We start from the raw sequence: 12,273 nt of genomic DNA, 5'->3' as shown, positions 1-12,273 counted from the left end.
CTTCATGTAAAGCAGAAATGTCATAAAGGAGCAGAGAGAAATCCAAGTTGAGGCCAGTTCCCCTTGTTCTATCACTAGGAGAAGAGACCGACCCCCACCTCACCACAACCTCCTTTCAGGCAGTTGTAGAGAGGGGTAAGGTCTTCCATAACCCATTTTTTCTCCAGGGTAAACAACACTGGGTCACTCAGTTGCTCCTCATAGGACTTGTGCTGCAGACCCTTCACCAGCTCTACTGCCCTTGTGTGAACTCTCTCCAGCCCCTCAAGGTTCTTCCTGCATTGAGGGACCCAGAACTGGACACACGACTTGATGTGCAGCCTCACAAGTGCCAAGGACAGAGGGACAATCCCTGCCCTGATCCTGCTGGCCACACTATTGCTGACGCAGGCCAGGATGCCATTGCCTTCTTGGCCATCTGGGCACAGCTGGCTCATGTTCAGCCACTGTCAGCCAGCATCTCCAGGCCTGGCCCTTTTCCTCTGGGCAGCTTCCCAGATATGCATCTGTAGGCCTGTAGCGCTGCATGGGGTTGTTATGACGCAAGGGCCTCAATTCTTGATTCAGCCTGTCCAGATCCCTCTGCAGAGCCTTCCTGCCCTCCAGCAAATTGACAATCCCGTCCAACTTGGTGTCATCTGCAACCTGACTGAGGGTGCACTTGATCCCCTCGTCTAGATCATCCAGAGAGATGTTTAAAAGTACTGGCCCCAGTACTGATTCCCTGGGGATCAACACCTCCAATCTTTCACCAGCTGGATTTAACTTCATTCACCACGACTCTCTGGGCTGGCCATCCAGCCACTTTTTTATCCAGTCAAGAGCACACCTTTCTAAGCTGCCAGCTTCTCCAGGAGAATGCTCTGAGAGACAGTATCAAAGGCTTTACTCAAGTCCAAGTAGACAAAATCCATTTCCCCACATCCACTAGGCAGGTTACCTGCTTATAGAAGATCGTGTTAGTCAGGCAGGACCAGACTTTCATAAACCCATCCTGGCAGGGCATGATCCCCTAGCCTATGTGGTCTTCCATGAGATAATCTGTTTCATACATTTAGCTAGATTTCACCCTGTAAAAACCAAAAAATAAATAGATTGGCATCAAAGGATTCATAATTGCAGCCAGGTTGCAGTTGATATTGAACCCTCAGCCTCAAACCAGAAAACTGGAAAGATGAGAGCAGCTGCATCAGTGCCCCTCTGTTGTCAAGAGGAATGAAATCTTTCTCATTCCACATGTGGTAGAATACCTGTAGATAGCCAACCAGCCAGAGGACCTAGAAATGAGTCTTGAGGAATACTGAAGCCCAGAATCAAATCTGTTTTATTTTGAAAGAAAAAGTAGAGCATTACATAAAGGACAAATAGAAAATAAACATACATCTAATATATTTCCCCTGTGCCCTGTTTTTCTAAAGGAGTGAGAGAATTTTCTTATAAACTTGAGATGATATTTTTGAGATATATTTACTATACTGAAATCAGATGACACCCGGCTGCTAATAATAGTATAGTTAATGTATGTTTTCAAGTGTTTATCTGAAGTCATATTTTGTGATTCACTCAGCACTGCATGTGACTGAAAGTCATTCAGGGAAACCACAACAGAGGATGAAGCTACCCTGTTTTAGCTCTGACTGAATCTGGCATGTGTAGTGAAAAATCCTCAGCAAGTACATGGTTCAGCCCTGCTCTGGACTGGCAGTCTTTGCTGAGAGGAGCAGTGGTTTCCACTGTTCCAAACCAGGTTTTGTTCCAAGTGACACCTTGAAAGTTAGAGGTTGGGGAGGAGGGTGAGGAACCAAGAATAATCACTTAAAGATGGTTCTCAGAGCTATTGAAGTATCTAACTTACATATTTGGAATTAAGTATCAGCTTTTAGGCCAAAGAAAGACTGAGTTATTTCAGTACTTTTAGGGTATCTAGATGGCTTTGTGGAGCTGAGCCGCAGTTGTTTTCAGTTACAGTTACTTTTGGTGTACACAACTACAAACACCTCGGTTTTATCAAAAGACAAGATTTTCCTGTGGTTCCTTATCTCTAGAATATTTTGGAGGCTGAGAAGTACATTCTGCAGAATCACACTGCAGTAGGTAAGCATCATCATACTTGCAGAATTCTTGAGAGAGCTGCAGAAATGAAGACTGGGATTGAGCTTGAGCGTTGCTCAAAAAAATCTCCCCTTGGCTATCTCTACATGTGACTTGGAGACTTCAAATCCTTCAGTGTATTTAAAGATAGCAGCTTTTAAAGATGAAGAGAAGGATGCTAAAGCATTAAGAGTCTACCTTTGACCTGCTTCAGAAAAATCAATCCCATTTAGTTTCTCTACTCCAATCAATTTAGAAGGGGGGATCAGAGACGGATTGTTATAAACCCTATAACTATTAGGAGGGCCATCACAGGAAAGAGATTATGTAAAAGTGACTTTATATAATGATCACAGATAACACTATACAGTGTGCCAGTGAACATAATTATATATGGCAATAGCAACAGTAATGCAGCCATTATCTCTGTGATGAGTTTCCTAGAATTTTGTGAGATCCTGTGCTTTAAATTTATTTCACTATTGAAGAATAAGGATATAAAAACCTGCTGAACTTCCAGTCACAGTAATTTCTCACTAGCAGCATTGATCTCTGATTTGGACCGTGTTTCTAAACTTAAACTTCTGAGAATGAATATAAAGACCCGGATGTTTCGTGAAAATAATCTTTTTTTCTTAACTCCAGTCCTGCAGAAGTATGGAAGCAGAATCTGTATTATTAATCATTATACCAGTACTACCTACCTTCCTAGCTAAATGTTCAATCAACACTCGGCCCTCTGATTATTTTTAGCGTATTATCAAGCATCAATGAAATATAAACAACAAAATCAAAAAACAAAAACCAAATTTTCCACATAGGCCCTAAAATGTACTAAATAATATAAAGGATCAAAGCTGCCATTCATAGAAAAAGCTTTATTATACTTGGAATGTTAAGGTTTTAGGGGGTTTTTGAGGGTTCATAGGTAATTTTTTACAGTCCTTTCCTGTCAACGCGGCTGTAGGTTTTCTCTGTACTTCCTCATTTCAAACTATTATTCCTCTGCCTAGTTCTTGATGTTGGCCTATCTTCTTTACTTGTCTTTCTTTTCAGAGGAGCTCTATAGGATTAAGCAATAGGATTCACCAAAGCAGACTCAGGCCCAGCTGAGCTTATGCTAGGGATGGGAATTTGACTTAGTCTCACAGTTCTAATTTTTTTTTTTAAAGCGAAACTAAACTCCTTTCTTTAGAAAGCAGGTAAGAATAATATTGTGGAGCCTTCTTTAGAACTCAGAGATTGGTGCAAAAAAAAGGACATAAGCTCTGTTTTTCTCTTTGTGTTGGAGTTTGCCTTTAATTTGGAGCATTTGATTTCAAAGCTGATGTACTCTACAGCTACAGGAACAGTGACTGAATACTTGTGAGAGCTGAAATTCACATTTAGAAATAAATCTCTCTCTCAGTGGGTTCCCAGACACACTCCCCACAGATGAGGGAGTATTTTTACCATTTGTTTGCTGGCCTGCTCCATGGCTGACAGACTGGGTACAATTCAGTGTAGCAATGAGAGAGAGATGCTGATGACTGGACTCCTGTGGGTCTCACAGGGATGTGCTTCCCTTTAAAGAACTGTAAATACTTCTAATCATTGCCCAACTGCATTAATTCTACTTTAAATAAAGGTTTGATACAGATTGGAAAAATGAAATTACTGGGGGGCCACAGGGCACAAAGCAAGCAATCTTCAAACATCAGAAACCTGTGGGATTCACTTTGCAGTAATATGATAGATGACTTGACTAGACATGCTGTTTCCTATTTTCTACTTTCATTTTTCAGACCAGATTGCACTTAACCACAAAACCATCGTGTGTCCTATGATCGATGTCATTGACCACAACCACTTTGGCTACGAGGCGCAGGCGGGGGATGCCATGCGAGGAGCTTTTGACTGGGAAATGTACTACAAAAGAATCCCGATTCCTCCAGAGCTCCAGAGAGCTGATCCCAGCGACCCCTTTGAGTAAGTAGCAATAAAGGAGAGAGTGGGAACATAAAGAAGGGCAAGCAAGAAGTGTAACTGTAGCAGAATCCAAGCCCAGACATTTCCATGTAGGCCACTTTCTGCTCATGAAAGGTAATAGAAGAAAACATCTGAAAACTAGGAAAAAGAGCAAGGCAATGATTTGTAGAATTCAGAAGCTGTGCATGGAAACACAACCTGGCTCAGTGACTGTACATAAGAGACAGGCACATGCTTGTAGTTAAGTATTGGCATCAGAGAAGTGATTGCAATGGCAGGAATTCTTTTTATTTCACAGAAACTTTATTTAATGTTTTATTTGCTGGAGATTGATGCAATATATGCACCAGCAGTTGAGTCCACATTACACCAGTAGATGCTTTGTTTATAACTGGTGATATGGCTGCTGTATATGCAGTGCTGTAACTTAAACACAGAGCTGTCAAACCTGAACACTGTCAAGATGATTTGTAAATAGTTTTAGATAAGACAGCCTCTGATCCCAGTATTGTAGAGATCAGCTCATTCACAGAAATTATCTTCCTTCTTTTCACAAAGATACATCCTTTTTTCTTATCTTTTCTTATAATTATTCTTATGTAAGGATCAGCTTGGATTAATCCTTATCAAAAGGGAAAGGACAGAGAGACAGACATGGTTCTAATGTGGGAAAGTCCCCAGGTCTCTCACACAGGCACATCCCAGCAGGGCTGCCAGTAGGGCAGGCTCTGACATTCGTTAGCCCTGGCTGAACCTCCACACTGTAGGTTATGGCAGTTTGAAACCTCAGCGTTCTCCCCTTCCCAAAGCAAAACCTGGGAACAATAGCAGCAGAAGAACTCTGACCCTAATATCCTGGGAATGACCACCAGGGAAGAGTAGGTAACTGCGATATTTGTGGGCTCATTTTCATTTTTCTACTTGTTCCTTTTTACTTATCTCCATTCAGGCCCTTGAGTCTTCATCTTGCATTAGCATAAGTGCCAATGAAGTACTTTACATCAGGTGCCAATGTGACCACTTGTCACTGATTGGGTGGGAGATTCAGGCAAGCCCTGCTTTAGTCGCTGGCAAAGAACTAGTATAGATTAGGAGTCAATGTAATCTACTGCCAAAATAACAACAGTGTACAGAGTGCTTTCACTTAGCTCCCAGGAGGGTAACCTTAAGGTAGGCATCCCAGCTTTGGAGAGAAAGCCCCACAGATTTCCAGGGAGTATGCAGAAGATTTCTGCTTTGTGAAAGTTTGATGTAGCTTTTATAGTTTGTAAAGTGAACTGTTAGTCAGAAATTCCATCTTCCTTTCTAGATCTCACTTCCACAGCAAGATATCTATTGACAGCTGGAAACATTACTTTCATGGCGTCAAAAAAAAGTCACTGCAAAACAAGCTGTCTTGACTGAGTTATTTCACCAATCAGCAAGCCCTCGTGAATGGCAAGATGCCCTGAGTTCACCAGCTAACAAGACACAGATAAGCTCTTCTGAGGGGCCAGATGCCCTGCTACACCATTCCACAACACAGACGCAGCTAGTACAATCACATAATACTCCAGAGCTGCTAGATCTTCAATTGCTCTAAGCCTTCTTGGTCCTTTGAGCAGTTGTAGTTTCTTGGCACTTACTGAAAGTAACCTTTGTATAATTTGGTTCAGCATTCAAAGTTTGTGTAAGTAAAACTTCTCTATTGCCAGCGTAGCCGCAGGGTTGTTTGTCAGTTGTTTCACATTTGCTATTTGTAGTTTGCATCTTGTAGAATCTTGTTGTGAAGACAAGAGAGGACTAAAGAGGAATCTCTCATAGGAAAGTTCCTAGAAAGACAAGGTTTTGTGCAGTACAGAATAGATGTGGCGGCTTTGCATGAACTGCTGTTCCACTCAGCATGGCAGCAGTTGATACCCACCTTACCCTGCCAGCATGAGACACAGGAAGATAAATGGCTTCTCAAGGAACAAGATATAGTACAGTGCAGCCTATAAATCTCTTGTAATCTGAGTACTTGTCAGGTGGAAAGACCTCCCTGTTCTTACACAAATCAGTGAGAGTCTTCCTTTGTTTTCCCCATAACAGGATGCACATCAGAGCGATGCTGCTGGGAAAGCAGCACTGCTCAAGGAATCATCTTGTCTGTCCCCACACATGCCAGCAGGACTGAAGGCTGGCTGAGCTAGGACAATATGCTTGCTTAAAAGTACCCTCTGCCTAAAATGGCAAATGGGAATAGATATGTTTTAAATAATCAGTATGAATTTTGCTTAGGGGAAAGATTATCTTCTAATTCAAAGTCAGTACTGCTTCTCTCCTATGGCCTTCTCTGCTGAGACCTCAAGTTTTTAATACTTGCTTACAACAAATACAGTAAATGTTGCAAACCATTTTACCTCTCAGTAACTTAATTGACCAAGACAGCTTCTGTGAAATAAAAGATACAGAACAGTTTTCCTTTAGTTACATATGCACTAAAACTAGAAATTGCTTCAGCCAGCACCATAATTATTATGCTACTATTTTGTAAGCAGTAGGGATTTTTTTTTAATTTAGGTTAAATATTTTACTGTTGGTATCGTAATAGTTTTATTTCTTACTAGCAGAGTCAGATCTGAGATGATCCCTAATGAACTGGAAAATTGCCAGCATTTTTAGTAAAACACCAGCAAATAGTGGATACATGATCCAAAAAGTGTGCTGATGAGTTTTTCCCTTCACTTAAAATGCCAACACAGTATATGTGTGAAGCAGAAAAGGTCACATCAGCCTAAGAAATAATGTACATAAAACCAGATCAAACTACATAAGACCTAAGAGCAGTTGTTGTATTATCTGCATGGTACATTTGCTTTCCATCTGCACATGATCAAAGTCCTGCTGCAGCACACACCAGCAGCGTGTTTGCAGCTGACACAACCAGCTGAAATGTTGGCAGGTAGGCTCTTGGTATGACAGGAGCACGAGTCTCACTGAGCTCCAATGCCAGCTCAGCTAGTGCTCTGGAATTAATCTTTTCCCACATTTTAATTTTTTTTAATAGTATTCCAGTGTGGTTAGTTTTGACCAGGTGCTCTCCCATTAGACACCATCTATCTCAACATGGTCTTACAGTTCAAAATCCTTCTTGTGAATAAGAGATATTCTCATCCATTTATTGTGTGAGTGTAGTCTTGATTTATTGTTCCCATGCCTGCAGTGCCACTTGGAGCAGCATCCCCATCCTTTGCTGTGACAGAACTTGGAGCTTCACTGCAGCTCTCAGCTTTTTCTGATGTACACTCTCACCCATTCTCAGGCCCTCTGCAGTTGTTCACAACAAGTAGCTTTACACCAAGATTTGGCTTGATGTTTATGGCTTTAAGACTGTAAAACACTCTCAAAATCTTCCAGATTGAAATTCAGGTACAGATGATGTACTAGCACCAACTGGGGAGTCATATGACAAATTTGTAACTGCACTCAGATCAGGCAGCATTCATGCACAAATTTTATCAGTTTGGTTTACATATAGTTTGTCATTGGCCATGCCAAATTTCCCATAGGTTTCACTGAACCGAACTACAGCCATTTAAAATGTATTTTCAGTCAAAGCTCCCATATGAATTATTGGATATTTTTCTATGCTCACTGCAGCGTAGAGGAAAGCTTAACAACTATTCCATAAATGGATCTCATGTAGCTTTTAAGATTAGCGAGTTTTTTGAAATATCTGTGTGACTATTTTTCAGGATATATTGAATCCTTCTAGGCATGGAAGCTGGATTTCTCCTCTAATAAGGTTGCCTCCTCATCCAGACACTGTGAACTCCTTGATTTGCTTTTTTCATGTGCCACAGAAACAAGAGGGGTTTTACATTGCATTTAACTGATCTGTCCCGTTGCAGATCATCATAGTGACTGTAGCAATTTTTGTCTTGCAATTTGTGTACAACTACCTGAATATACTCTGAAGAGTGCTTCATGCTGTTTTCCTCTGCTGCACCTGGGGTTGTGCAAGCAACTCAAATTGCTGTTCTGATGCATGGTGGGAAATTGTCAGAAAGTTGTGGAATCATGATTATGTCATGATGATGCTCACTGTCTTGATCCCAGGAGCAGTGATCATTCAGCAGAATTGGAGATCACTTGGAACATTTTATTGTACTCTATAAGCAGGGAGGACCAGAGATGTTTATCTGCTTTGTGGCAAGGGTCATCTTGGCTTATCATCTCTTGCTGGTTTGTTCCTCTGTCTCAGCAGAGGTTTGACAGCTTGCCCTTACAGGACACTTAGGTTTGGGACATAAGAGCATGCTCCTCTGTGGCTGTTCCTTTCCATGGTGCAGGGGCTCTGGTCTCCAGCAGAGTTTGCCTAACCCAAGCAATCGCCACTTAAACTAATGGGATAACCTTGTTACTGTAATGGACTGTGATATACAGCATGTCAGTTTGTATGATTAAATAGCCTGTCTGAGTTAAAAGCTCTGTGGAAGTTCAAAGTGGAGGTTTGATATGCTCAGGCCTGCTGGGGATGACTGCTCTTTATTTCCTGGTAGCATTTATGTTATATCAATTCATGGTATCACATGCCTGATCTGAAAACTGGCATCTGTTTCATGCCAGCTGCAACATACTTTTAACCAGACAAGAAAACATCATTTCAACGCAAAAAAACTATTTGGAAGGGGCTGCAGAGCTCCTTGGAGCAGTTTTATGGTGGTGTAACTTTATGATGCAGGAAGGAGAGAAAGGTGCAGGTGAGACCTAACAACATTGCTATTGAATTGCAACTCAAGATGGAAAATTTAACCAATGAGAGGCGTGTTGTGCTATTTACTGGATGCCAAGATTCCTAGCACCTGTCTGAGAAAGTTAGAAGTGTTTTAGTGTGTGGTCACTCCCTACTCTCCAGAAGTTCTCTGCCTTCCAGTGTAGAACTGTGATCTCCAGACCTCCCTGAAGGGAGACAGAGCTGAAGAGACATGGAACTCTAGCAAAGGACTAGGACAGCAGTTTTGCAAATACTGGGCTATTCAAGCAAGTAGAAACAACTTTGTAATATCTGACATTTTAGTTCCTATACTCAGTTTCCTATCTATAATATAGAAATAGAATCACTCCACTATCACAAGGCTCTCACAGTAATAGGAGCCACTTATGTTTAATGGATGTACTTTTGGGTAAAATTTTGGACATGCTCAAGAGATAAAATTGGGTGATCAGTACATTTTTCCTTTCCCTTGCATCACAGGCTCACAACCTTGAATGTAATTTATGACCCTAATGTAGCTAGTTGTGTGTAAAGATTGGAGGGTTGCTTGATGTATTCTGTTGAATTGTGTACCTAAAATCACATTATTATTTTGCAAACTGTCATCCGGATGCTCTTTTTTTTGAATTTGATATACTCTTAGAAATACTCTTTTTCTGCAGCTCCTTACCTTCAGTATTTAAATACATAGTTTTTATAACGTGTTCATGCAAAGAAAGCCTTTGCTAAGACTATATTTCAAATCTGACAAGTACTTTTACAATTTTATTATAGTTTTCTGAAGTTCAGAAAATGCTTTGGACAATGATTTCTGTTCTTTAGCTCCCAGAGCTTTATAGCCTATGTCTTTTATGGCTGACTTCTGCCTATAAACATATTCATAAAACCTCTCACAACCAGAAACAATCATCTATTTTTCTAAAGCCTGAGTATAATCTACTGGTTTGAACTGTGCAGCAGGAATGCTTTATGCAAAGGGATTATTCTACAGCAAAGCAGTCTCCAACTAGTGCTAGTTTGTGTAAGTTACAGTCTTGATTTATTGTTTTGACAAGCTGTGGTCTGTAAAAGACTGCTAGTGGAGATAACCATAGTGGATATAAAAATAGCTTTTACAAACGGTCATCTACCTGTCTCAGAATTTTTTTTAATGAGAGATATTGACGCTAACACGGAATTTGTGGGTATGCGTATGCTCATATTGAATCATTTTCTCCTGCCTTTGATAGGATTTCAGTGTAGAGGTACTGTGCAACCAGTAGATTTTCTCAGAGGACCAGTACAGAGGAGGGTACTCTACAGAGTGTGTGACTGTCAGAATGAAAAAAAAATCAAGGATAAAATGCTGCTGGTGGTTTAGTTTTCATTTTCAGTCAAGGAAATCAATCACTAATCAAGTTCGTCCTGCTAGTTGAATTGGGTAGATTCAGATTTGATACACAACCTTTCACTTAAATGGTCATTGTGGCTCATGCCAGCCAAGACAGAGTACTAATTTTTTTCCTAATACCTAAACTCATATTTCCAATTTTCTTTAATACTTGGGGCATCATATTTAGCATAAAAATATAAACATCTTGAGTATAATCCTTCTAGAGCTGTTAGCCTGCTACTTCACATAAGTATCAACTTTGGAGCTTGACAGTCTATATGCCCATATGCTGGGGCAGATTCACAGAATGGGTCATGAATACTACCAGTAATTAGAAAATTAAGTAGCTTCTGGGCATGATTTTAATACATCTTTACATTAAAAAGACTAGGATGGTGGCCAAGAACAGGACAGAGCTATGTTTCTCAGTGCATACAGGTGGGCTATTTAAAACTATCACCATACTGTTGATACAGATGGCTTCACTTTCTAAATTATAAAATCATGTCTGAACAGTTTTCCATAAAGAAAAATAAGTCACATTTTTTAAGCAATTCTTTCTATTCTTACTTAAATGTTTAAAGCCATTTTTCTCTAGAACTTTCATGCAGAATTTGGTGACACCTATTGATTCTAAAAAAAAGAAAACCAACACCCTTTTCTTACGTTTTATAGTGTTTATCAGCATCAATTTGGGAGCAACCTCTGCATCCACTTGGTTGTTGTGATTTATTTAAAGAATGATCTGCTGCTGTTGAAAATCTCAATCTAGTGCTGCAGTTGCTTCCAACAGAAGAAAGCACAAAGCCTGAACCAATTAATTTTATGGGACCGCTCTGTGCCAAACCACTTTCAAATGTGTCCATTGATGCAAGTTCCATACATGTTCATTGGTCCAGGTTTATTAATGTTCTTTAGCATCTGTTCAGGGTGGGATGTGTGTGTCATTTACCCCTTGCTCTGTGAGGTCTGCAGGAGCTCCACAGTATCACAGTGCTTTCCTCCAATGCCCATGTTGTTTTTTTTTCAGACGCAGTGATCAACTAAGCATGACATACAAGCATCCTCACTTGCCAATGTATACCATCTGATTTTTTTTTTACTCTGCATGGAATAATTCCACCTGTCCAGCTATCTTGGTGTAGCCCTGAGGTAATGAGATATTTCTGGCTTCCATTCTGAAAAACATAGGCTGTCAATGCAGTGTGTGCTGGAAGCCTGAAAAAAGGGGAGATAGGAAAGAAATTTGTATATAGCCAGTCTTTCAGTACTATTCTTACAATATCCAATCAGAAATTTTCCTGCTGCTGCTTTAACCCCTTCAAATTTGTAATCACTTACACTGCACAGTGGGAGCAGAGCTTATAAGTACTTGAGGACTCATGTCAGATAAGTTCATCGTTCATTTTCAAGTAAATTATATTCTTTCCTTCAGCCTCTCTTAATAAATAATGTTTTCTAGATCTCCAATGATTATCTTTGCTCCTCTGCAGACTGTTTCCATCCTAAGAGCATACAGCACCAGCCAAAGTCTTACCACTGTCTGGTGGAATAGAGGGGTGACTTTGCCTCTGTCAGAGACTATGTTCCGGTTTACATTTCCTTGACAGTATTGATTCATGCCAAGCTTGTGCTCTGGTGTAACCTCCACATCATTTTCTGCAGAACTGGTATCTAGCCAAATATTCATCATCCTCCTCTTGTAATTCTGATTTTACATGTGTAAAGGCAAGGCATTTATATTCATATCTATTTCAAGTGCCATGTCCAAAAGAGTGATCTGTCTTCATTATCTATAGATCAGTGTGATATTTTGTATCTGCACATTTGGAAATTTATCTTTTTTTCCTTTCTTTACTTCACTTTTTCAATTTGCTCCAATTTGCTAAGATTTTAAAATTCTGCTTAAACCTCCAGTTGTTTACAGCCTGTTGCAGTGTTACTTGAGCTTTACTTGAGTTTTGTGCAAATGGCAAATTCTGTTCTAAATCCTGATTATAATACTGTCTGTTTGGTCCATGCCAGAAATCGAGACATGCAGAGTCCCTGGCTTTCCAACAATCCATTTTCTCAGCCAGAAATGCAGCCTGTTCCACACTGTGGC

The 12,273-nt window shown here is 40.3% G+C and overlaps 1 protein-coding gene across 2 annotated transcripts in view; it reads left to right on the top strand.

Moving 5' to 3' along the window:
* Positions 1-12,273, top strand: part of GALNTL6 (polypeptide N-acetylgalactosaminyltransferase like 6) — a 424,063-nt gene that overhangs the window by 351,557 nt on the left and 60,233 nt on the right. For both annotated transcript variants that reach the window (XM_030947103.1, XM_030947104.1), the window contains exon 6: positions 3,876-4,059. In XM_030947103.1, the coding sequence (XP_030802963.1) occupies positions 3,876-4,059 (184 nt within the window). The remainder of the gene's footprint in view (positions 1-3,875; positions 4,060-12,273) is intronic.

The sequence above is a fragment of the Camarhynchus parvulus genome, chromosome 4 (assembly GCF_901933205.1).
Source record: "Camarhynchus parvulus chromosome 4, STF_HiC, whole genome shotgun sequence".
NCBI lineage: Eukaryota > Metazoa > Chordata > Aves > Passeriformes > Thraupidae > Camarhynchus > Camarhynchus parvulus.
The sequence above is the reverse complement of the archived record's forward strand: the minus strand, read 5'-3'. Positions and strand labels throughout refer to the sequence as shown.